Below are 27,630 nucleotides of genomic sequence, written 5' to 3'. Positions count from 1 at the left end.
ACCAGTGGGACAAACCAGTTGGGTTTATGCCCATGAGGACATAGAGCTCCTAGAAAAAATGGGGGCCATCTACCACCCTCAACTAAAACAGTGGGTCTACAAAGGACTTTTGAATTGATCTCCTTTTTACACAAATTAACCCATTTGGGGTTTAAGAAGATGAAAACCTTACTAGATCGGGAAGAGATAAATCTGTGTTTTTTTTGAATCGAGACAAAGCGATACAAAAGGTGACTGAGAGTTGCAAAGCGTGCGCTCAGGTTAACCTGGGAAGGACCATGATTGGACAAGGAGTTCGTCCTAGGGGACACCGTCCCGACATCCATTGGGAAATTGATTTTACTGAAATTAAACCAGGTATATATGGATACAAGTATCTCCTAGTGTTTGTAGACACCTTCTCAGGATGGGTCAAAGCCTTCTCCACGAAGCACGAGACTACAAAAATGGTCACCAAGAAGCTCCTCGAGGAAATCTTTCCCAGGTATGACATGCCTCAAGCGTTGGGGTCGGACAACGGGCCCGCTTTCGTCTCCCAAGTAAGTCAGTTGGTGGCCAAATTGTTGGGGATTGATTAGAAATTACATTGTGCCTATAGACCCCAGAGTTCAGGTCAGGTAGAACACATGAATAGAACAATTAAGGAGACTTTATCCAAACTTACGCTTGCAACTGGCTCAAAGGATTGGGTGGCCCTCCTTCCCCTAGTTCTATATCGGGCCCGGAATACCCCGGGCCCCCTTGGTCTAACTCCTTTTAAAATAATATATAGAACACCACCTCCATTTGTCCATTTCTTTGATTCAAACATTGCTGATTTTGCTGACAGCCCTTCTCTGAGGGCTGGAGAGAGACGTCTGGAGACCTTTGGCCGCTGCTTACCAGGACAAGCTTGAGCATCCGGTGGTGCCACACCCGTTCCAGATTGGAGACACCGTGTGGGTGCGCAGACACCAGACCAAGAATCTCGAGCCACGGTGGAAAGGACCCTACACCGTCCTCCTGACTACCCCGACCGCCCTAAAGGTAGACGGAGTCTCGGCTTAGATCCACGCACCACACGTCAAGGCAGTCCGGTCTGAGGAATTGACTAATCACAACACTACACTCCAGACATGGAGAGTTCAGCGCACTCCAAGCACTCCAAACCCCTTAAAGTTAAAACTCCTACGTGGCTCCTCCTAGCCCTTTTGTGGCCTAGAGTCAGTGGGGGGAATAAGCCCCCACCAGACAGAAATTTCTTGACCAAGTCGAGTGAAAGATTTCACTCAAAGTTAGCAAAAAAAAAAAAATGGGGGAATGAAAGACCCCAGCTTAGCAGCAGTAACGCCATTTTGCAAGGCTGTACTTAAGATGACTGGTTCAGGGAAAGGTTAGAACACTGAGTACACAGCGGCTGCCAAGCAGGATGTGTTTGGTTGAAGGCCTGGCAACAGGACGACTTCGGTTGAGCACCTGACAATGAAAAAAAAAGCCCCGGGAGAGGTCCCACACCCTGGTGGGGGGCCGAGTCAGTCGTTATGTTCCAAGAAGGTAGCTAGGAAACTTGCCCCCGGGCTGAACCCTTGGGGGGCCGAGTCAGCCGTTATGTTTCAGGAAGGTAGCTAGGAAACTTGCCCCCGGGCTAAACCCTTGCCATATTAGAATCCACCAATTATATCCCTGTAACCATGCATCTGCTTCTGTATGCTTGCTTCTGCTCCCCAAAATCCTATAAAAGCCCATCCTTGGTTCCGTGGGGCGCGCCAGTCCCCCGAGTGACTGAAGCGCCCGCAGGTGCCTGTGCCTGTGTATCCCGACAATAAACCAAATCCTCTTGCTGATTGCATCCTGTGGTGTCTCGGTCTGGTCTTTGGAGTTGGAGGGTCTCCATCCCGAGGGAAAGTTCTCCCTGAGAGCTTTTCACCATCGAGATAGGTGAGGGGATAGGCTTGATTTCTATTGCAAATGATGTAACATTACATATGTTAGTACTCCTAACACTTCTTGGAACTGTGCCTCAGGGATCACAATCTGTATAAGTTTAGAAGTTCTAAAAGCTAGTCATGATCTTGCTGTGTAGGTTTAGATAGTGTCCAGATTGGAATCCTGATGCTAAAAACTTAGTAAGACACAAAAGAGAGTTGAGAATTATTTAAGGCTATCTTGTGCAAGGGCAGCACAAGGACATCTGCTGTTGCCCTGCAATGCAAGGCTTATAGAGAATTCAGAACTGCCATTGACTCAGATATAAAAAGAGTGAAAAAGACTTTTTAGCTGACCTCCAAGAATACCTAACCTCCCTCTCCGAGGTAGTCCTTCAAAATAGGAGAAGATTAGACCTGATATTCCTTAAAGAAGGAGTCTGTGTGCTACACTGAAAGAAGAATGTTGTTTCTATGCAGATCAGACAGGAATAGTAAGAGATAATATAGATAAGCTCTGAGAACGCTTAGCCTAGAGACAAAAGTTGTTTGATTCCCAACAAGGGTGGTTCGAGGGGTGGTTTAATCGATCCCCTTGGTTCGCTACCCTGCTGTCCACCTTGATGGGACCCCTAATCATTCTTCTTCTAATCCTCCTTTTTGGCCCCTGCATCTTAAATAGGTTGGTACAGTTTATGAAAGATAGGCTCTCTGTTATCCAGACTCTTGTATTAACCCAGCAATACAAAAGGTTGAAACAACAGGAAACAGAGATTCCCTAATCAAGTTGAGTAAAAGATTTTACTCAATGTTAAAAGAAAATGGGGGAATGAAAGACCCCCCCTTAAAAGGAAAATTATACGAGCTTAAGGTCCACAACTATAAAAGTAAAAAGTAAGTCTTAAGATTCACAGACTCAGAGCTAAAACAGGCCCGGGCGAGCCCAGGCACGCCCAGGCCCTCTGGGGCCTGCCCCACCGTTAAGACTAACAGACCATAAAGATAAGGAAAAAGGAATGCAGGAACCAGCTCGAGTTATCAGTGCTGACTCATAGGCCATCTGGCAGGAAGGGATAATCCCCTAGCCCCTGACATTCCGGACGCCCCAGCCTGCACGTACTCTTCTGCTGCATAACCATGCATCCACGCCTCATTTGAATCCACCAATCAAGTCCTGGTAACCATGCATCTGCTTCTGTATGCCTGCTTCTGCTCCCCAGAACCCTGTAAAAACCCGTCCCCGGTCTTGCTGGGCGCGCCAGTCCTTCTGACCTGACTGAGACGCCCGCAGGTACCTGTGTATCCAGACAATAAACCCTCTTGCTGATTGCAAAAAAAAAAAAAAAAAAAAAAAAGACATTTGTTTCAGGAGCTGTGGACATAGCTCAATGTATAGAGTGCTGGCCTAGTGTGCACTAGTCCCTGGGTTCTATCCCTAAAGCCACATAATCTTGGTGTGATGGCAGACAGCCGTAATCCTATAATTTAGGTGGCAGAGGCAGGAGGATCAGAAGTTTGAGGTCACTTTTAGCCACACAGAGAATTCAAGGCCAGTCTGTACTTTATGAGATCTTGTCGTGAAAAGAGCAAAAATTTATTCTAGAGCTGTTTCTAGTCCTAAAATGAAAACAAACCACCAATTTCCCAATTTATACAACAGATTAGACACAATGGGATAAGTTCATGAAAGGTCACGTAATACAATGGAAACTCTTTTGGAGACCTTGTACTCACCCCAGATCCCCATGAAGATCGCAAAGAACACAGTCGACTCATTATCAAACAGATGGGAGAACTGTAAAAGCAACACCACCATAAAAACACACTTAATAACACCACCATAAAAATATACTTAATAACACCACCATAAAACACACTTAATATAAAACACATCCCCACAGGGAGGAGGTTCCGCTCTTCATCCCCTCCCACATTGCATACTTACCTTTGAATGCAAACACGTGGTGTTAAGTCTCCAGTAGTCACACACTTCATCACAGAGTGGGCACATGATCATCTGACCGCCAATGTTAGGGTCACAGATTTCAATGCTACCCAGAGAAGCCAGATAGAAAGCGATGTAGTTTAAAGTGAAAAAAAATCTAACCAACTCTACCCAGACTGCTTAATAAACTTCGATTCACAACAAACACGGGAATGAAGAAAATGTTTCTATAGTGACTTAAGACGTTTTCTAGGAAATGGAGTTCTAGCCTTTTGTAGAAGACCTGAGCAAGATCAAGCCAGATAACATCCCAGGCTGGATCGGGGATGAGGGACCATGAGGTCCTACCCTTAGTTGAAGAGTTATTAACAACCAGTACTGGGGAATGAAGAGTCAGTTTTCTTTGGGGATGTGGTCCCTGAGAGGCCACATGCTTCAGTACATGGTCCTACATGCATGCACATGAGGTCAGCACCAACTGAATTCATGCGTTTCAAAATGAACACAGGGAATAGGGAAGAAATATGGCAAAATAGCCAGAAGAAGAGATAGGGGTGGATTTTGTCAAACCATGTACGAATTTTTCAAGCAATAAAAGAACAAATGATGTTAAAACCAAAACAATAAAAGGGCAGTTTCCATAAAGTCCCCGGCAAGGAGAGTGCTACCTGCTGCCACAGGATACATTTTGAGGTAAAATGGGGAGAAAATAAGGAGGGTGCAAAAGCTGACACAAAGGCAGTCTCTGTGAGAGCGAGTCTCTTGTGCTCACCTAGTTTGGTTACTTTCCATTGATAACAAGCCGTAGATGAAGCAGGCTAAGCCAACCAGAGCCGCAAACAACAGCATTTCTGTGTAATACCCGAGAAATACAAAATAGATACCGATTTTTTCTCCATAATAATTCCTGTGGTAGAGAGTCAAAATCAGAAGTTGGGAGAAAACCGGGAGCCACACGGCATTGGATCCACTCTGGCAGGCAAAGTTCACAGCAGTAGTGCTTAAAACAATATCAACCAACCAGAACTCCAGAGCTCCCAGGGACTAAACCACCAACCAAACACAACACATGGTGGGGGGATCCATGGCTCCAGATACATATGTTGCAGAGGATGGCCTTGTGGGCCATCCATGGGGAAAGGCCCTTGGTCCGGGAAAGGCTTGACCAAGAATGTCAGGGCTGGGAGGCAGAAGTAGATGGGTGGGTGGGGGAAGCATCCTCATAGAAGCAGAGGGAGGGATGATGGGATAGGGGTTTCTGGAGGGGGAAACTGGAAAAGGGGATGGCGTTTGAAATGTAAATAAATAAAATATCCAATTTAAAAAATAAATTAAAGAAGAAAAAAGAAATAGCCCATGTAAGAAGAAAGCCACTAAAATAGAATTTAAATGCTAAATAATAACACATTGAGAACTTTTGAATTTTAAGCTTTCAAGTGTTTTAAGTTATTGGATAATAGATAAATGTCAAGGTATCATATGAAGAAATGTAACTGATAGCCATTGGCACATTAAAGTGGCATACATAATTTGAGCAATTGAAGTGAACGTTTGTCTTGACTCTTTTCCACAGTTGAAGTGGATGGTGCAGTGGCCCTCAGGTGGAAAAGTCTGCAGTGTGGCTCACCAGACCTGTTTGTTCTCATTGGCAGAATTAACCCTCAGGGAGCTGAGAGGCACTCTCCCTGCCTCAGATAACTCAGCACCAGTTCTGTGTTCTTCCAAAGGCTTCTGACATGGGCAGATTTGATCTCTTTGAGGGTCTGAGAGTTTGCAACTTAATACTTGGAGAAGTATAGAACTATAGAGACCTGCAGTTTTCAAGTTTGCCCTGGGAGTGGGCAGCGGTGAATCAGCAAACCAACAGGGCACAATGCTCACCTTGCACGGAGAGCATTTTAAACGGATTTTAAACAGCCTTCTCGTGCCCCATTTTAGTTCTTCAGCTTTTGAAACCTTTGTGATTCAATAGGTGTCTTTCTGTGTGTCTTGTTTTCTCTCCAGTGTGGGTAGACGTTTATGAAGCTTTGATTTACATTCTCCTACACTGTCATCACACTCCCCAAGCTATCTGCTGCTGACAGCTTCCCCACAGTACTTGTGAATGAACCTGCATCTCTCTGCGGTTTTACTAAGAAACAAAAAACATTCCATAATACTAAAAAAAAAATTACCTTAGCAAAAAGACGCTAATCCCCTTCCTCCTTTTCCCCTGTATTTCCTTTTTTTTTTGAGATAGTCTCACTCTGTAACCTAGACTAACATTGGACTCTCAGCAAACCTCCTGCTTCAGCCTCCCCTGCATTATATCTAAGTACTAAATATTTTCGTTTTTAATATGCTGTGCTTAGCCATTCAAAAGTTTACAGTATCCATTTTAGGAGGCATAGCAAGTGCCCTGCTGCCACCGGTACACGTGTCCTCAGGAATTTATGAGGAAAATGGACATCTTGAAAACTTAGTGTTTTGTTTCTTTGGTTTATTTTCCTTCTTTGGAATTCCATTTTTCTTTTTCTCCATTTTATTTTATTGGAAATTGATGGTTTTCTCTCATAGAACATTCTGATTATGGTTCCCCTCTTCCAATTCCCAGATTGTGTCAACATCCCTATGCACTCAAATACACCAACTCTCTCTCTAGAATACAAACAGGCATCTAAATAATAATAATAATAATAATAATAATAATAATAATAATAATAATAACAATAACAATAACATGAGAAAAATAAAAATAGACAAATCAGAAAGGGACAAAGTAAACAGGAAAAAAGAGGGCAAAGAAAAAGCACAAGAAACACATGCAAATGTGTTTCACACATTCACACATTCACACAGAAAACTCACCAAAACAAAATAAAAAAAGTATAATATATAAGCAAAATATCTGTAAGGTTAAAATATGAATAAATAAGTAATGAAAATACTGACACATTATTGTGAGGCTAAAAATCTCCTAACGTACCGTAGAGCTTGTCTTGTGTTGTCCATCTTTTATAGGATATGGGGCCTGCCTTAAGTGTGCTTTGTATACTGTGTTAGGGTTTTACTGCTGTGAACAAATACCATGGCCAAGGCAACTCTTATAAGGACAACACGTAAGAGGGGCTGCCTTAAGGGTTCAGAGGTTCAGTCTATTATCATCAAGGTGGGAGCATGGCAGCATCCAGACTCACAGGGTACAGGAGGAGCTGAGAATTCTACATCTTCATCTGAAGGCTGCTAGCAGAATACTGGCTTCCAGGCAGCTAAATGAGGGTCTTAAAGCCCATGACCATACAGTGACACACCTACTCCAACAGGGCCACACCTTCAAATAGTTCCATTCCATGGGGCAAGCATATAGAAACTATCACATGTACCAAGTGAGACTCTGTTGGAGAAAACTAATTATTCCTTTGTCAGTGATCATCAATTGAATATGGCTTCTGGGTTAGGGATGAGAGCTTGTATCTACTTTCCCTCTCAAAACTTGGATTCCATCTGGCACAGACCTATCTAAGCCCTGTGCATGTGCCATAGTCTTCATGAGTTTAAATATACATCTGTCCTACTCTGGTTAGAAACTCTTGTTTCCTTGGTGTCCTCCATTGCTTCTGATTCCTAAAATATTTTTGTTTCCTCTTCTGTAGTGTTCTCTGCGCCTTGAGGTGAGAGATTTGATGGAGACATCCCATTTAGGACTGAATGTGTAAAGATATTTCGGATTGTCCAGTTGTGAGTTGGTATTTGTTCTCATCTACTGTGGGAGGATGATGGCTAAGCAAGAGACTGATCTGTGAATATAGCAGGATGTTGTTAAAAGTCATTTTTTTCCCATCTTTATTAACTTGGGTGTTTCTTCTTTACATTTCGATTGTTATTCCCTTTCCCGGTTTCCGGGCCAACATCCCCCTCCCCTTCTATATGGGTGTTCCCCTCCCCATCCTCCCCCCATTACCGCCCACCACACAACAATCACATTCACTGGGGGTTCAGTCTTGGCAGGACCAAGGGCTTCCCCTTCCACTGGTGCTCTTACTAGGATATTCATTGCTACTTATGAGGTCAGAGTCCAGGGTCAGTCCATGTATAGTCTTTGGGTAGTGGCTTAATCCCTGGAAGCTCTGGTTGGTTGGCATTGTTGTTCATATGGGGTCTCGAACCCCTTCAAGCTCTTTCAGTCCTTTCTCTGATTTCTTCAACGAGGGTCCCGTTCTCAGTTCAGTGGTTTGCTGCTGGCTTTCGCCTATGTATTTGCTGTATTCTGGCTGTGTCTCTAAGGAGAGATCTACATCCAGTTCCTGTCAGCCTGCACTTATTTGCTTCATTCATCTTATCTAGTTTGGTGGCTGTATATGTATGGGTCACATGTGGGGCAGGCTCTGAATGGGCGTTCCTTCAGCCTTTGTTCTAAACTTTGCCCCCCTATTCCCTCCCAAGGGTATTCTTGTTCCCCTTTTAAAGAAGGAGTGAAGCATTCGCATTTTGGTAATCCTTCTTGAGTTTCACCTGTTCTATGCATCTAGGGTAACTTAAGCATTTGGACTAATAGCCACTTATCAATGAGTGCATACCATGTGTGTTTTTCTGTGATTGGGTTACCTCACTCAGGATATTTTCCAGTTCCATGCATTTGCCTATGAATTTCATAAAGTCATTGTTTTTGATAGCTGAGTAATATTCCATTGTGTAGATGTACCACATTTTCTGTATCCATTCTTCTGTTGAAGGGCATCTGGGTTCTTTCCAGCTTCTGGCTATTATAAATAAGGCTGCTATGAACATAGAGGAGCATGTGTCTTTGTTATATGTTGGGGCATCGTTTGGGTAAAAGCCCAAGAGAGGTATAGCTGGGTCCTCAGGTAGTTCAATGTCCAATTTTCTGAGGAACCTCCAGACTGATTTCCAGAATGGTTGTACTAGTCTGCAATCCCACCAACAATGGAGGAGTGTTCCTCTTTCTCCACATCCTCACCAGCATTTGCTGTCACCTGAGTTTTTGTTCTTAGCCATTCTCACTGGTGTGAGGTGGAATCTCAGGGTTGTTTTGATTTGCATATCCCTTATGACTAAAGATATTGAACATTTTTTTTAGGTGTTTCTCAGCCATTCAGCATTCCTCAGCTGTGAATTCTTTGTTTAGCTCTGAACCCCATTTTTTTGGTTCTTTTTTCGGAGCTGGGGACCGAACCCAGGGCCTTGCGCTTCCTAGGCAAACACTCTACCACTGAGCTAAATCCCCACCCCCCCTCCATTTTTTAAATAGGGTTATTTGTCTCCTTGCAGTCTAACTTCTTGAGTTCTTAGTATATTTTGGATATAAGCCCTCTATCAGTTGTAGGATTGGTAAAGATCTTTTCCCAATCTGTTGGTTGCCGATTTGTCCTAACCACAGTGTCCTTTGCCTTACAGAAGCTTTGCAGTTTTATGAGATTCCATTTGTCGATTCTTGATCTTAGAGCATAAGACATTGGTGTTTTGTTCAGGAAATTTTCTCCAGTGCCCATGTGTTCGAGATGCTTCCCCACTTTTTCTTCCATTAGTTTGAGTGTTATACATAGTTTTTAAATGGCTACTTTTATCTCCCTTTCAAATTTCAAGAATGATACTCCTTACTATTAAGAAGCTAAGAGGCCTGAAGGAGTATAATTATTATTAAAATAGTCTCAATGTGGGAAATTGCTGAGCCATTTCCTAAATGGGATCAAATGGAAATTATATTTATGGAATAAGGAAGCATATTCTCTCATGTAGGTCCTTATTGCTGAGAAGAGACACTATGAAAAAGACAATGCTTCTAAAGGCTAAAATTTAATTGAGGTTAGCTTATAGTTTCAGAGGTTTCTTCAATTATTGTCATGGTGGGACACATGGCAGCATGCAGGCAGACCCGGTGCTTGAGGAACTGAGAGTTCTACATGTTGATCTGAAGGCAGTCAAGAGAAGACCATTGTCCAAAGGCAGTCAGAGGGAGACTGTATTTCAAAGGCATCCAGGAAGAGGCTCTCTTTCATAGTGGGCAGAGCCTGAGCATAGGCGACTTCAAAGACCACCCATACCATGACACACTTCTTCCAACAAGGTCACACCTCCTCCATTAAGGACCTGCTTTCTAATTATGCCAGTCCCTTTGGCCAAGCGTTCAAAATATGAATCTATGGTGCTCAATCCTATTCAAAGTACCACATTCCACTCCCTGGCCCCCATAGGCTTGTAGTTATAATAAATGCAAAATGAATGTATTCCAATTTCAAAAGGCTCCAAAGCCTATTCACAGTCTCAAAAATCTTCAAAAGTTTAGAGTTTAAAGTCTCTTCACAGATTCATGTAATCTCTTAACTGTAATCCCCTATAAAATCAAAATTAAAAAGGCAGATTATATACATCCTAAATCACAGGACATACATTACGATCACAAAACGGCATAGTGAGGAAATACTAGACCAAGATAAAACCAAAAACCAGCTGGGCAAACTCCAAACTCTGCATCTCCATGTCCGATGTCCAACTCCTTTCCTCTTTGTTGACAGCAACAAACTTGCTTCTCTTGGGCTGGTTCTACTCCCTGTTAGCAGTTGTTCTTGTAAGGTAACCACTACTCTGATACGTCTAACATCTTGGGGTCTCCAAGGAACTTCAACTTCATAGCTTCTTGTTCCAATATCTAGGATCTACACACAATCTTCTGGGTTCTTCCAAAAGATTTGGATCACTTCTCAAGTTCTGCCCTCTGTAGCACTCTAGGCTCTGATTGACTCCACTCTACTGCTGCTGCTGTTCTTGGTGGTCATTCCATGATACCAGCATCTCAAATACACTGGAGTCTTTTGCTGCAATTAGGATATTTCGACAATATCCTCTCAATAGATTCTCTTCATGGTGCCAAGCCTCAACTTCATTGCATGACTTGTTTAGTCCTAGCAGCCTTCAACTACCACTGAGGTTGCACCTTCCCTAATGGCCTTTCCTGGGCTCTCGCAATGTCAAGCCTCAGCTGGTCTCTATGACCCCTTCATGCCTTCAATACTAGTACCACCTGAGTGACTCTGACAACTTACCAAGTCCAGCGGTAGCACAAAGTACAACCTCAGCTATCTCTGGAACACAGCTTCTTTATGCTCCCAGGAAACACTTCCCAGATTTCACCTCAGTGATGCCGGGCCTTCTTAGTCACCATTGTTTCCTTAGCTCCAGCTAACCACCATAAATTGTCCCAGTAAGCCCTTTTATTCTTGACTCTAAAGCTAGAGCAGTTTGGCTAAAGCTGCCAAGTTCTCCTGTTTGTGGTGGCTAGAACATGGCCTCCCTCTTCTATTACATCTTATTCAGAGATCATTGTGTCTCTTTCTCCCAAGTTCTTGGATTAAACATGTACTATCACACCTGGACCTAAGATTTTCTTTACCTGAAACTTGCTCTGTATCAGCCTAGGTGGGATCTGGTTCAAGGTCATCTCTCCCTTAATCTGTTTTATCTCCTTAAACACAGAATTTAACTCCATTCTTCTTCCTGGTTCTTCTTTAATCTTCAAACATACACTTTGTATTTTTTCTTTCTCATTCTGCTTCACCTGATCAAAATACTTTTTATAAGAGTGAACCACAAGACAGAATCTATGTTAGGCTGCTTTGATATTTCCTTCCTCGATGTGATTAATCTAAATACCTTCAATTTAACCTAAGGACAGACTCCAGACAAGGGTAAAAAGCAGCAAAGTTCTTCACCAAAATATCACAAGAACAATCTCTAGGTAATAAAATAAGACTCTTCTCTAAAGCCTCTAGAGCCAGGCCCCCAGAGTTCAAATCTCCCTCAGCATTAATGTTTTTCAGACTTCTACAAGGATGGCTTATTAAGCCCTGCTTAAAGCATTCTACTTCTTTCCAAATCAAAAGTCCCCAAGTCAACATTCCTCCACACAAAAACATGGTCAGGCTGATCACAGTAATACCCAATTCCTGGTACCAACTTCTGTCTTAAGGTTTTATTGCTGTTGAAGAGACACCATGACCAAGGCAATTCCTATAAAGCCAAATATTTCATTGGTGCTGGCATATAGTTTCAAAGATTTATTCTATCATCTTCTTTGTGGCAAGCATCACAGCATGCAGGCAGACATGGTGCTGGGGGAACTGAGGGTTTTACATCTTAATCTGAAGGCAGCCAGGAGAAAAAAGTACTTTTCAGGCAGCCAGGATGAGGCTTTCTTCTGTACTGGGTGGATTCTGAGCATAGGAGACCTCAAAGCTCACCTACATAGTCACAAACCTACTCCAACAAGGCTATACCTTCTCCTAAATAAATCTGCTCATCCTAATAATGCCATTCCTCATGTCCATGGATTCAAACACATAAGTCTATGTGGGCCAAGTCTATTTAAACCACTACACATGCAAAGTACTTTTACTAAACTTTGAACTTGATGAATAAATTTAAAAGTACAAGCTAACAATTAAACCTTCGTGCATATGCAAACTCTATACTAAGTGAGTGTCCTAATACTAGGTTGCACAATGCCCCTCATCTTGCTTTTTATCTGTTTGTTATCATTGTTCTTCTTTGAGAATTTCATACATGTAAATGTGCATTCTCATTATTACCATCCCTTTCTCTAATCTTCATCTCAACTTTACCTCCACCCTAGTTTCCTTCCCATTCATTTCATTTTTTGTTCTGTTTGGTTTTCTGAGACATTCATTAGCCCAATTTCTAATTATGCACACAGACACACACACACACACACACACACACACACACACACACACACACACACACACACAAGAGTGAAATACTCATGGAGGCCAGAAGGAGGCATTGGACATCCTCAGCTGAAGTTAGAGGTGGTCATTTGCTGAACTCCACTCAGATGTGAGTGATCGAAACCAAACCTGTGTTCTCAAAACCAAACTTGTGTCCTCAAATAAAACAGCAGTTGTTCTTAACTGCTGATCCCAGTTTCTGAGTTATTTTGGCACAGGATCTCACATAGTTTCTATATGAATATGTGACTTATTTATACGATACCACTTCTTAGATGCCTCATTGTTCCGAATCTTTATATTATCATCTAAGTTGCTTTGAATATTCAAATGATGATGTCTCCATGGACAGATAATTCATTTTTCCTGGATAAATACTTGTGGGCAGAACTGCTAGGTTATTCAAAAAGAAGGCATTTGACTTCATAAGAAACAACGATACAGGGGTTGGGGATTTAGCTCAGTGGTAGAGCGCTTGCCTAGGAAGCGCAAGGCCCTGGGTTCGGTCCCCAGCTCCGAAAAAAAGAACAAAAAAAAAAAAAAAAAAAAAAAAAAAAAAAAACCAAAACCAAAAAAAAAAAAAAAAAAAAAAAAACAACGATATATTCCCACCAAGGGAGTTTGGGATTTGAAATGGCTTTCTGCTTGGCTGAAAGATGGCTTCTTGTGTGGCTCTTGATTTTGCATTGGCTAGTAGAAGTGTGGTGCCACCTCAATGACATTGTGTTTCTATTTCCCTGTGGATAACTATGAATAGGTTCCTCATGGGCTGCTGTCATCTGTAAGCATAACTCTCTGGTGAAGTACTTGTTATACACATTTGTCAATTTCTTCATTACCACATGAGTCCCTCCTATACTCGAGATAAATGTCTTTCATTGATATGGTTATTGTACATAGTTTTTGATGTGCCATACTATGTCTTTAATAAAATGCACTCCTTATCTTGTGTGCTGTGTCTGATCTGAGAATTCCACTCTGACACCTGTTCTCTTATCTATCTAAATTTATATTTGTTGCACCAGAAACAGTCCAGATACACATCTTGAACATGATCATCCACTTGCGCCAGCTTCTTTTCCTACATAGGCTTCTCAGCTGAAAATCAAGTCATTGTTATCCATGAGTCTACTTATAAGTTCCCTATTTTATGATAATACTCATTTGGAAACAATTTCAAATACACAAAAATGTTATAAGATAATTTTAAAACATCTACATACATCCTTCATGTCTGTTATTTAGTGCACATTGATTGTATGTGTGTTTTAAAAATATTAAGATTGTAGAACCAAGAACTTTACAGATCTCTTGAAATCAACACACCAATATATTCACATGTCAGTTTCTCTTGTACTCTAACTTCTACTCTGGAAGTAAAACAAAATTAGCATAGGTACTAAAACTAAAATGTAATCACATTGAATTTTCAAAGGAAAAGAAAGCATCATTTCCAGGTTCACAATGACCTACATAGCATTTTAGCATCCTGACCAAGTGTATGCCTCTTGTATGAGACAAGAATTAGGCTGTTCCGGCCTATCTAAGTGCTAGGTTCTGACACTTGATGGCTATGCTTCAACCTTCCTCTCCTAGATGATGGCAACAACTATCTGCTTCCAAATGAACAAATAACAGTAAAGAAAGGCTGAGAAATATAGTGAGCAACAAGAGCAGTGAACATAGTAGCCTGCTGGAAATCTGTGAACAAAGACCATATGATTGGTTTTAAGGGTCACAGTGCTGAATGAACTTACCGAATCAAATCAAAAGGTTGCTCCTTGTAAAAGTAGGAAAATCGAGCCCAGTTCTTGCAAAGGACGTACCTTTCATTGATTCGAGAAGTTTTTGATGGCCTCCAATACTGGCCCTGCTCACGGTCAAAGAGAGTAAGAAGAGAAACAGACACCAATGATTAAGAGGGAAGAGGAGCGCTCTGGACAGGTGGTCAATGGGCAAAGCTCATACCATCATTTACTGATAGACTTCTGATTCATTTTCTACTTAAAAACCATTTACTACAGTTATCAAAACCGCAGTCACAGTGATTTATTAAGTTGGTCTAGAAAGCAAAGAGTCACTTACACAAGTAACTATTTAACCTATTAAAAATCATGTGAACATGAAAACTTCTAAGGCAGTGAGGAGCGAGTACTCAGCTTCTCGTTCAGTGCAAATGAAAATTATGGTGAGTTATGACATTTTATATCATGCTAACTCAAGCTTTTTGTTGTTCTGTAGGCAACATGACTGTCGTTTGAGAAATAAAACTTAAAGACAGTGTCCTCAGGGTAGCACTTGGGTTGGGCTTAAAACACTAGTTTAAAAAAAAAACACATAAAAGAAAATTCATCACTTTAAAATGTTCATTCAAAACAGATATCAAAGATGGTGAAGGCCCACTCCCTCTAAAGACAACTTGGTGCCATTCATTCCCAGTGAATTACGAAGACTGTGCTGAGAGTCTGGATGTTCAGATGAAAATACCCTGGGACCAGAGTAGGAGGCTACCCTACAGGTAAATATATGATCAAAGATCCTCAGTCTTCAAAAGATCACTTTACAGAAGACAAAAAGTCACCTCTGTAATGAAAGAGTGGCTAGGAATGCCTAGCAAAATGTGTACTAACCTAACCAGATCCTTCTTTGCTATCAGCCCACTAATCAGTGCCTTGAATCTGTAATCCTCACACAGTTCTTCATCCACAGGATGAAGACTGTGGACAGCTTGGGGTGGAGGTATTAAAGAATATCCTTCTCTACCCTTTCACTAAAGGATCACGTGCCACTTGAAAGGGGGAAGTTCTTATATGAAATTGGTACTGTGACCTACAAGAAACAGGTCACCGTCATTCTTGCAGGACCATCTTAAAGTCATAGTTCACAGTACTGATTGGTCCGTTGCAGTTTAAGCCATGTGAGGTTTGGCTACAGGCTTTTAAAAATCACTCCTAATTCAAGAGATGGAAAGGCTGGGGACTCAGATGGGAGGAGAGATAGGAAGGATGTCAGAGGACTTTGGGGAGAGGAAGCCATAATCAGAATATAGTGTATAAAAACCTATTGTCAATAAAATAAAAATAGATAAAACATCACTTCAGCAGTGTAACTGTCAAACCGTCAGCACTCAAAAATAGAGAAAAGGGCTTCCCATTTGTTCCAATGGAAACATTTGTTTCTTCTCTGCACTGAGAGATGCGTTTCTTGCAGAAAACAAATCATATATAAGTCTTTTACAGCTAGGACAGAGTGCTGTTGAAACAGGAGCAATGCCATCCAAATGATGGTCTCAATGCAGTGAATAGACATCTCCAATCCCATGATTGCTACCACTAAGCTGCAGGGAAGTGGAATGCACTTAACCACTGAAATGCAAGTGTTTCTCCAGAAAGCCCCAGGTAGCCAAGCCGTTTTCAGGTTTGACTAACTGGACTCAACTGGACTCAACATCCAGTCACTTCTCTGAGAAACAAATAGGGCTCCATATTTCTGTACAGTAAGTTATCAATCCCCCTCCAAAAAAAATCTTTGGAGTTTTGGTTGTTGGTAAAAATACTTTTAATGACTGACATCCTCAGCACCCATTGTGCCTTGTTTCTAGGGAATCCATGACCTCTGAGCTTGGATTCATTGTTGTGGGAAAGTAATACCCTGCAAAATGCTTTCCATGTGTCCTCCATTTGGTGGATAAATGAGTGCATTTATTCTTTAAAAAATTCACAATCAACAAGAAAAGACATGATAAAATTTCTGAGTAATATGCCACCCTGTTTTTGAAATTGACCCTAAAGAAAATATAATGTGCAAATATAATTGACTGTTAAACAGATTCCATTTGAAATGTTGGTGTGGCTTTCTGTCCTGGGCTGGGCGGCTCACCCACCCCAGCAGGTCCCCATTGCCCAGCCATGTTGCTGCCTTGGACACAAGCACAGGTTGAAAACTATGAGAAAGAAGCTCGTGAGCTGAATGATTCCAAGCTGAAAATGTAGTGACCAGGCTTCCCTGTATCCAACCTTAGGATTAGTGAAGCTGAAGTAGGTGAAGTCTATTTTACAGATCAAGAATGGGGGCCATGTGAGAATATCCTTGAATGGCCTTGTAGTAATTGACTGTGCTGAAGATGATTTTCTAATTCTTTTATCAGTGTAATTGTATCCTGTCTACTCCCACCCCTTCTCTGTTCCAGGCTGTCCTGGAATCAGATCTACCTGGCTATGACATGTTGGGGGCTTTAAAGGTGCAAACAAAAAGGGACGTTCATGCTAGATCATCAAAATATGTTTTTATCTGTCTTGTGTACTAGGACAAGTTCTTTGCTGGTAACCAGTCATGTGATAGCAGGCAAGGTGTTCTAACCTGTACATTGCTTCCTATGAGCAATTAATTTCCCATAATCTTAAATACAGGCTTTTCCTGTGTCAGTTACATAAAAGAAAACAGAAAAGAAAAAGAAAAATGATAAAAGAAAGAAATGAAGAGTCCTTGAGTGTACCTTAGCCTTGCAGTTCTCAGGCTGGAAGGGAATCTGGAAATTTTCCCATTGCAAAGGAGAATTAAGTAATTCACAAGAAAATGGAAAGAAAGTAGATAATTATTCCACCCCCAGGGAGGCAATCTCTGACTGTGAGAGGAAATGGGCCCTGTATTATGAGGTCTCTGATACGCACATCATGGAGCGGGTAGGCAGATAAATAAGTGTTCGTGTTCAGCAGTCTTTCAATCCCAATCTTTTTCTTTCCCTCTTCTTCTCCAAAAGGGCATCGTGACAGAATATAGTAAACCTGCGGGGTAAGTATACATGGACTTCAGTACATTAACTCTATGAGGTACGAATGCAGGGACAGAATACGGTAAACCTGCAAGGTAAATAGGCATGGACCTCTGTGCATCAACTCTGTGAGGCAAGAATGCAGGGACTCAGCTCACCAGACCTATAAGCTAAGGATAAAGAGACCTCAGCACCTCGTGGAATTTCATGCTTTTCCACACTATGAAAACCAAAAGAGAACAGCATCTATTCTGAATGGATGTGGGTTCTGACTACTGGAGAATGCTTGTATTTTGGGACTGCAAGAAGATATAGGTTGAAGACTCATATAGAATTGGCAGGTACTTTTCATCTGTAGATTCTGACCATACCCCATTGCCTTACTGGAGGCCACGGTTGGATAAATTATCATTTATTTTTCTTCTTTTTGTCTCAGAGTTCTTTGAGAATCTTGTGTCCCATGACTCTTTACTAGAACAAGCATTTCAAGTACCATTACTAACAGAGAAATGGGGGCCCAAACTGATATGTGGTAAGGCTACTATTGATATGTCTTCAGCCAATCACTCTGGTGATATATATGCCTTTGGTCTCACATTAACTTGCTACATTTATTAACTTAAGTTGGTTGTGTGTCTTCTCCTGCTTTCCTGTCACCTCTACCCACTCCTCTTTGGTGTTCCCTGTGATTGTACTTTTAATCAATCTATTCTGCTCTGCCCTCCAGCAGCTTTTCCGAATGTCTACTTTTCCAGCTTGCTAAATTTGGTCCTCCAGACATTGCGTTAGACACACTGCCCAGCCATCTTCTTCTGTATTTCATCTCTCGAAGACTCTCTGCCTATGGTGGAGATTGTCTTTTGTCCTCATCCACTCTGGCCATCTGTCTTAAGGGCACTTAATATTCAGCCCTGCTAACATAACTTGATGATTATGAATCAATGATAAAAAAACGTGTTTCATGTGATCTGAATTATTACCTTAGGAAACAGTCACCAAGGTAAGAACTCTGCCTTGGGCACTAACAAAGTAGAAAATCTAATCTAACATATATTGGGATATGCAGTAGAGTGGTAGCAAGTTATACATCATATTGTCAAAGAAACCTGGACTTGGCTATGAATGACATTATTCAGAAAGATTATTGTGGGGGGCAGGCAGCCAGGACAATGTCATATGAACCTAGACAGATCTGCACCTATTGGGAAGGCAGCGAGGACTGTTTCCTGGTAGGGAGAGGAAAGGAATGTCCAGGGGGTTTCTGTGCAATGAGGAGCTGCCACGCACGCTTCTATTCACTAGGGATCAGAGTAGCCTATGGTCAGATTCCTGTGCGGGGGGGGGGGTGGAGAAACACAATCAGGTGTGTAGAATTAGCCATCACGCTAGTTCTGACAGGTGATACAGCTTTGCTAACCATTCATGAGGCAAACCAGGAATGTGTACGGAGCATACTGGCCTGTTCCTATAAAGTCATGACAAAGTGAGAAACATGAACATCAGCTCACAGGTCCAAAAGAACTGAACTTTCTCCCATGCCATAAAGGAACCCATTATCATACTTTTCTTTTCTGAAGACATTCTTTAAGAAAAGGCTCGCTTACAAATTTCTTCTCCTTTGAGAGGAACAGAAGTCTAAACAAAAACCCAGGTGAGCCTCTTGTAACTGTTGGATGCTCTCATCAATGTGTCCCCTCATCCAGATCTACTGGGCATCAAGCTGCAGCTTCTATGTGAAAAGCTGCTTCTTCTCCCATGTGGGGAAGGTGTACAGGGGACACCTTCTTCCCGTAACCCTCAAGACGCCATCTTCACAGGCTTCAAGCTCTTCTGCAGCAGCTTCCCCCTGCTCTGGGTTCATAGACTGAGGGAAGAGTCTATCTCTGTGTTAGGTTTGATTTTCTATACATGAAATGTTCAGCAACAAGGCTGACAGGACAGCTTAATGGATGTATGTCAACTACAATACACTTCCAACTTTCTGAAAGAATCATGAGCGTTTGACTGACTGGCACAGGTGGCTTAGTTTCTAGCCATTCGCAGCATTTCACATACCTTTTTTCTTTCAATAGGATATTTTTAATTTACATTTCAAATGTTATTTCCTTTCCTGGTTTCCCGGCCATTAGTCTCCTATCCCACCTCCCTCCCCTTCTTCTATGAGGGCGCTCCCCCTCCCCAACCACACACCCTTCCCACCCTGTCATTCCCCTGCATGGGTGGGGAGTGTCCAGCTTTGGCAGGACCAAGGGTTTCTCCTCCCATTGGTGCCAAAGAAGGCCATCCTGTGCTACATATGCAGCTGGAGCCATGGGTCAGTCCATGTGTACTCTTTGGGTAGTGGTTTAGTCCCTGGGAGCTCTGGTTGGTTGGTATTGTTGTTCTTATAGGGTTGCAAGCCCCTTTTGTTCCTTCAATCCTTTCTCTCATTCCACCAAAGGGGACCCCATTCTCAGGTCAATGGTTTGCTGCTAGCATTTGCCTCTGTATTTGACATGCTCTGGCTGAGCCTCTCAGGAGACAGCTATATCAAGCTTCTGTCAGCGTGCATTTCTTGACTTCATCAATATTATCTAGTTTTGGGGGCTGTATTTCTTGACTTCATCAATATTATCTAGTTTTGGGGGCTGTATATAAAAAATGGCCATTTTGCCCAAAGTAATCTACAGATTCAATGCAATCCCCATCAAAATTCCAACTCAGTTCATCATAGAGTTAGAAAGAGCAATTTGCAAATTCATTTGGAATAACAAAAAAAAAAACAGGATAGCAAAACCTATCCTCAACCATAAAAGAACTTCTGGGGGAATCACCATGCCTGACCTCAAGAAGTATTACAGAGCAATAGTGATAAAAAAAACTGTATGATACTGGCATAGAGACAGGTAGGTAGATCAGTGGAATAGAATTGAAGACCAAAAAGTGAAACCACACACCTTTGTTCACTTAATCTTTGACAAAGGAGCGAAAACCATCCAGTGGAAAAAAGACAGCATTTTCAACAAATGGTGCTGGTTCAACTGGAGGTCAACATGTCAGTCCATTCTTACTGCCCTGTACCAAGCTTAAGTCCAAGTGGATAACTTTCTTATAAGGCTTTCTCACTTCTGTCTTTTGATTCAAATTTGAGGGACTCTGATTGATCACACAGAGGTCACTGTGACCATTGTATGCCGGGGCCAATTCCCATGGTGTTTTGTCTCAGGGAAGAGGGGCCTAGGGAATGCCAGAGAGATGGGGAAATGCTAGTTAAGGGTCAAAATATATCTAGTATTCTCTGCTTCTCCATTTTTTTGGTGTATGATTATTGTTATGATGTTTTATTTATTTACCTATTTATTTTTGATATAGGACCTTAACTTGATTGCTTAGGCTTGCCTGGGATTTCTTGTGTAGTCCAGGTTGGTCTAGAACTTATGACAATCTTCTGCAGCCTTTGAAGGGCTAGAATCTCAAGTTTGGAGCACTAGGGCCAGCAAGTTCACTGTCTTACACAGGTCTATTTGTGATGTTTGTAAAAGATTCTAACAGACGCATTAAAGATACATAGAAATAGAAACGAGGTGTCTACAGCTGGAAAAATGCTGTCTATAGAGCTCCTCTCTAGATAGGGTTCCAGTAATAATCAAGAAACTTGGTGCCTGTGAGTCAAAGTCAACTGGTGCAAACCTGTAGGTCAGCAATAGAGTGTACCCACCACAGATGGAAAGGAGGCTGGAGCTCTCCCTTTGAGTGTGTTCTGAGAACAAGCTCTGCCTTTGTGGCAAGCCTTACAACCAAGGTGAAACAAAATTTCCTATCTGTTTCTTTCTCAGTGCAGATTCATTAATCAAACATTCATTTTAAAACTCAGGCTGATGTATACATTTTCCACCCATAGGGATGGCTAAATGCATTTCACTCATGTTAAAAACTCTCTCCTGTTTCTTTTTTTATTTTGTTTCAAAACTATTTGTTGTATAATAAAATTTAAAATAAATTCAAGCATTAAGATGTTCAAATATCAAAAACATAAGTAAAAATAAATTTCATTCAACATTCTTTCTGGATAATATCTCCATAGTCAAACTGTCAACATTGATTGTGTATTTTTTTCTCCATCTTTATTAACTTGGGCATTTCTTATTTACATTTCAATTGTTATTCCATTTCCCAGTTTCCAGGCCAACATCCCCCTAACCCCTCCCTATCCTCCCCCCCATTACCACTCTTCCACCAACAATCACGTTTACTGGGGGTTCAGTCTTAGCAGGACCCAGGGCTTCCCCTTCCAATGGTGCTCTTACTAGGATATTCATTGCTACCTATGAGGTCAGAGTCCAGGGTCAGTCCATGTATAGTCTTTAGGTAGTGGCTTAGTCCCTGGAAGCTCTGGTTGCTTGGCATTGTTGTTCATATGGGGTCTCGAGCCCCTTCAAGCTCTTTCAGTCCTTTCTCTGATTCCTTCAACGGAGGTCCCATTCTCAGTTCAGTGGTTTTCTGCTGGCATTCACCTATGTATTTAGTGTGTGTATACATATATGTCATGCAGAAATTCTAGATTGGACATTATATATATGTATCACATGTTTGCATGTATAAGTTCATGCTATGAAGTTTGGAGTGAGTGGTGTTTGGGAAGTTGCTTCAAAGTGTGTGCTCTGTTATTTTCGCCATTAAGTTCATACCCAGTTTAAAATGTTCTGGATCAGACTGGAAGGAAGGGACTCCTTCTACATCCATCTTCTAAATAGTGAGCATGATGCTTTTTATACCTTAGAAAACACACTGGCAAGGTTTACGATGTGACAAAGAAGCAATGGATGAGATGAAATAGCAATGACCTCCCTATGCTGATCAGCATCCTGGTCTATCTTAAGGGTCACTGCTTTTTGGAAGGTGGGATGAAGGCCAAATCCAGGGCTTTGTATGTGATAGGCTGGCACTCTGCTGATGGGCAGCATCCTCATTTCTTGTCAGCACAGAAGAGTAGCAAGATCTCTGCTTCCAGAGAAGTTGTGTGATTTAGGAAACAGCAGCATTACAGCTTGTAAACAGGCCTGATGTAGCAGTGGGTCTCTTATTCCCCAAAAGGTGTCTGATATACTGGTATTTATCATTTAATCTCGGTGGGAAGGCAAAACATTTTTTTCATATTTTTGTGCCAAAGTTATAGAACCTACATTTTGCTCACTCTTTCTGTGAATTTAGATAAAAAAATTGGCTTAAGAACCACAAAGTAGATAATTCATCTCTTCTACTTACAAAGGGATAATGTGTGGAGAACATGTCTGGAGTGGTTGGAAACCAGATGGTGGAATTAGTAAAAACAAACACACGGAGGTTTCAAAGTGCAAGACCAATATGGGACCATTTTTTTTCTTCTGAAGTCAGATGACCAATAATAATGACAGCTAATTCTGACTGAACATTTGCTGTGTATTAAAACCCATTCAAAGTTTCCTACAGATGAATTCCCCGAATTCTCTGGGTAATATAAGAAATATATGTTTTCTTCCAACCTAACACAAGGAAACAAGAGCTTGTGGAGTTTTTGGTCAGCAATTTACAAATCCTAGATGGAGAAGAAATAAACTGATAGGGCTGAAGATGATATTAATAGGGAAGAAAATGTTTGAGATTCCTTGATGTCTATCTACATTTAAAGAAAATAAAATATTCAAACTGAATTAAAGTGATCAATATCCTCTGACTTTAAACTTATAAAACCCAATTTTAAGATCATGAAATTTAATTACAATGGTGATATAAAACTCAAAACTTTGAGCTGTCAGTGAGAGGCTGTTCTGAGATTAGGTAATGCTTCTTGCACTACTGTTTTTACAATCGGCAACCTGTTCTTAAACAAGAAGTAGAGAGCTTAACAAGTTAAAGGTAGCTCTAACAGGCTTTCAGTCAAGCAAGGTACTATCAGATAATTATATTATGCCTAGGAAGAGCCCCAATGCTTAGCATTGAGCATGTACAAACCCAAAGACCAGAGTCATACCCACTATACATGGAGAGGGGTGCCTATGGCCTTCACTACTTACAATTCTGTTCCTTGTTGAGGATGGAAAGAAAGTGGCCTCATCTTCGATGAGGAAGAGCTCCTGACGATGTCTGCTGAACTGGGCAGTGAAATACTCAGGTTTGGGGTACTTCACGCCCAATGGGAGCTTCACAGGTCCAAGCATGTAAGACAGGGGTGAGTACTTTGGCCGTGGGATGTCACTCAACTTAATAGGCATCTTGATTCCCAGCACTTCAGCATAAGTGACCAGGACTTCCCACGGAGCGTGGATCTTCACAAAATAGGTTTTCCCATCTTCAGAATTCTGCATAGGAAGAGACAGAGTGAAAGAAATGATTAAAGAAGACAAATCTTATAAAATCTCAAAAATGAAAAATTTTGGCAAATCTCATGAAACTTCAAAAATGAAAATAAAATTTCAATTTATTCCATTTGTAATGCTCCAAACCCAACATCCTTCCAACCAAATACACAGGTAGGAGAAAAACCCACTTAAAATAAGATCCTTGAACAATTTATCAACTACAATTACCATTTTGTCTTCTATTTCCAACTCAAGACCTGTTTTTCTGAGATTTTGTTCAAACGTTTGTCTTCTTTCCTGCAGTGGAAACAAATGAAGAGGGTGATTCTGGTGTTCTGTGTCAGTGGAAAGTGCCAGCCTGACCTTCTGTGTTAGTTGGCAATGCAGGCCCCGCCCTTTGTGTTTGCTGGTAGCATAGTGCCAGTCCAACACTATGTTAACTGACAGGTCTGGCTAACCTTGGTGATGGCTTAGTAAGGGATAGGCAGAGTGAGGATACATTGTTGTGCTTCCAGAGGGTTCTAGGACCTTCTATAGTTGTTTATAAAAGTACCCTACAAGACATTTCTACTTCAGGCCATGGACTGCTTTTGACTTATAGCATAATTGACAAAACTCTGGAAATCCAAAATACCAAGTCTCTAAAACACAGGCTCTATTTGAAGATATGTTCAGTTTTACTGAATGATTTAAAAGTATGAGAAGACCTTGTGGCCAGACAAGCGCACACACACACACACACACACACACACACACACACACACACACACACACACACACACACACACCAAGATTAATGCTAATGCCATTACAGGCCTGAACCTCATCACAGCTTTTGCTCTTGAATAACAAGTGGGCTTTCACTTAAAGAAAGGTTAAGATTAAATACAGGTCATGACTGCAAATACTAATTACTGTAGGATTGAGACAAAACATTGATGGGCAAAACTTCTTCCAGCTGTCATTGTGATTCAAATGTGAAAACTTTCAGGAGGTGGTCTGAACTACAAACGGCTTCACTAGGCTGTTCTTAGTCACTTATGATTAATATGTACCTTGACCTTGAGGTTCTGGCAAATTTTATAATGAATCACTTTAGTGTGTCTGTAGGGACATTTTTGAGAATTCTGGAATTTTGGTTTTTTCTTTTCCTCAAAAATCAGTTCACCATTAACATAAAACCGGAGAAAGGAAAAAGGTTGTGTGTTTACAAAGATCAACAATCTCTTTACCCAGAGTTCCAAACCTCAAGCAACAATGGCCACAACCCCTGAGCTGACCCTTGTCACCTTTAGACAAAAAGTCTTCACTCTACTTGCCGGGAACCCTGTTTAGGGCCAATTCAAGAGGAAGGCTGAGAAATCAGGCCAATCCATTGCATGATGCAAAGTTGAACAGAAGCTACACCAGAGACTACGTGCATGTATTCAACAGGCACTGGAAACAGGGTTACTTATGAACAAACAACAAACAACAAACAAACAAACTAGCAAAAACAGGACTCATTTCAGGCACAACTTTTTTATTAATTTTCATTTTGTTTTTAAAATCAGTAAAAGAAACTGGGTTCTAGAAGCAATTTTGTGCATTCATCTTTTGTTTGAGTGTGTTTCAATTATCACACTGCTGGCACACTTCATTTGCATGAAGTTCTGCATCATACATACTAATAATACTAGTAAAGTTATTTACCCCATCCCAGGAAGAAAAAAAAACCTACTCTCCTACTCTGGAAGATAATTTTTACTGAATTGTAATCAAACTTCATAAAGTGGATTGTGACAAGATTTATAAATGAGACGAAAATAACATTTTAACATTTGGCCATCAACTTAAGAAAACCATTCACTATATCAATTTTTGCCACGTTTGAAGGTAATATATTCTACCTTCATATGGTCCTCAGAATTAAAGCATAATGAACAGAGGGGAGAAGAAGGAAAAGAATGCAGCTGGATGTTAAGTCATGAAGGTAGAGTATACACTGACTAGTATGCACAATTTCATAGGGTCAACAAAGTAACAGTCTATGTTGCTCACCTACACAGACCAAGTGGAATTATCAATTACCATTTGCATTAAATGCACCAAATGAAGCTCCTGAATCGACACTATAAGGCGCTACCTTAAGTTTTCTAGGCTGCAACTGTGCATAATTTTAAAATGGTTTCTTACATTTATTTATTTTTTTCTTTAACCATGACAAGAAGAAGGTGTTAAAACTTGTGTATTAGTTCAATAGAATAAGTATTCCACATTTTGGGAGGGATGAAGAGGAAGATATTCAGAACCCTTCACCAGAATCCCCTCAACTTGACCATAGTGTATTAATGATGTGTTCTGTGGATGTGATTAGTCAAAGACGCCAGTTTGACAGATCTTTCTTTCTGCCCCAAGTCCCATTGAGCTATCTGGTCCCTTTGGTGGATGAAGAACCATTAAATGTGTAGCACTGGCATCATCCAGGGAGATGTTCTTTAAGCAACTGACCAACCAATCAGGTCAAGGAGCTTTGGGGTCTTCACAGACTCACCAAATATCCCAGGTTCTGCATTTCCCAGAGCACTCAGTAAGGATCAGAGAGAATTCCACCTCATCTCTTGCCTGTAGCTCAATGCCATCCTGAACTTTACATGGAAAAAGAGCTTCTGGCTATCTCCTACTTCATAGTTAATAAAGTCAAACTGGTCTTTCACACACTCCACAGTATCCCTATGAAGAGGTGTGATGTTGTAGGCCATAGTTTGTGCACACAACTGGAACTTGATACTCTCCCCTTTCTGCAGGCAATCCCCTTTGTCAGCCATACCAACTACACCAAAAGGATGCACTTCACCCTTCATATCCCCCTCCTCCACAATCTCAGTTATTCCTTGGTACTAAATCTGTGACGCATCAACACCTCTCAGAGGACAAATGACTTCACCAGGGTAGGCGGTATGATTAGCTTCCTCAGTAATCCATTCACTGAGTGAGCTTTGTTTTAGGTTCTTAGCACTGACTTTGTTGCCTTTGCCATTGGACAAGCCATGTCTCCCAGGTCCAGGTGATTAACATCATGAGAGAACTCACTATAATGGAAAAATATTTCCTTATCATGATTAACTATTTCAAGAAATCCAAAATTATCTTTCAGAGTTGCCACAAAACCCAAGAGCCTGTTGGAGTTAGGATCATGATCTCAGTTTCACACAAGTTGCTATCTGCTGTCCATCTCTCTGTTTGTCACTAATACCAAATTCAACCTTATCTCCTATTTGAGGAGAAGTAGATCCTTCCACATCCTTGGCTTGAAAAGCAATAGTCAGTTTCACCCCACAGTCATCATAAGCAATAATACCATCTTCTGCCTCCTTGTCTTGGCCTTTATTTGGGCTTGTCATTTTAGGATTGGAAAAAGTGGCTTCTGTTTCTATGGTGCCCAGGAAATGATGATCTGAATGGGAATGGAATAAAACCATGTCCTTGGGAAGTTTTTTAATCCTAATATTGTAAGAACAAGTCTTTTGTTTTAATTCCATGGATAGGGGTGTGGGGTTGTTTCAGGCTGTCCACAATATCTATGCTTTGCCTCATGCTCTAGAAGAAGCATGGTTGTACAAGCTGCAGATACTTTCTATAATTGTGTGACTTTTCCAATTCTGGGAACTTTTCAGAGAGTACATAAATTCAAGAGCCTTGAGAGGCAGGAGACATGGTGGATGGTTGTTGTTTCTTGGAAAGTTTGTGGTTTGATAATAGCCATAGTCTCTCTGTCTCTCTCTGTCTCTCTGTCTCTCTGTCTCTCTGTCTCTCTCTGTCTCTGTCTCTCTCTCTCTCTCTGTCTCTCTCTCTCTCTCTCTCTCTCTCTCTCCTTTCTTCTCTATTATTCTTTCTCTCCTATCTAGTGATAGGAGGTGAAACTAGAGAGATCAAGGGTAGGAAATAAATAGAATCCACAAAGTAGCAGAGA

General features: G+C 41.3%; 1 protein-coding gene and 1 pseudogene across 6 annotated transcripts in view; both read right to left on the bottom strand.

Moving 5' to 3' along the window:
- The window catches only part of Ano5 (anoctamin 5), a 99,102-nt gene that overhangs the window by 29,572 nt on the left and 41,900 nt on the right, over positions 1 to 27,630 (bottom strand). For all 6 annotated transcript variants that reach the window (XR_015623937.1, XR_015623938.1, NM_001432248.1 and 3 more), the window contains 7 exon segments: positions 23,907 to 23,975; positions 23,394 to 23,678; positions 17,261 to 17,374; positions 14,348 to 14,460; positions 4,622 to 4,756; positions 3,850 to 3,955; positions 3,639 to 3,699 (listed from right to left, as the gene is read on the bottom strand). Coding sequence is in view for 4 of the 6 variants with exons in the window: in NM_001432248.1 (NP_001419177.1) it covers positions 3,639 to 3,699; positions 3,850 to 3,955; positions 4,622 to 4,756; positions 14,348 to 14,460; positions 17,261 to 17,374; positions 23,394 to 23,678; positions 23,907 to 23,975 (883 nt within the window). In the remaining 2 variants the exon portion in view is untranslated.
- Csde1-ps1 (cold shock domain containing E1, pseudogene 1) lies at positions 25,900 to 27,214 on the bottom strand (annotated as a pseudogene).

Source organism: Rattus norvegicus, chromosome 1, assembly GCF_021556685.1.
Source record: "Rattus norvegicus strain SHRSP/BbbUtx chromosome 1, alternate assembly SHRSP_T2T, whole genome shotgun sequence".
Lineage (NCBI taxonomy): Eukaryota > Metazoa > Chordata > Mammalia > Rodentia > Muridae > Rattus > Rattus norvegicus.
Note: the sequence above shows the minus strand (reverse complement) of the source record. Positions and strands in the feature narration are given on the sequence as shown.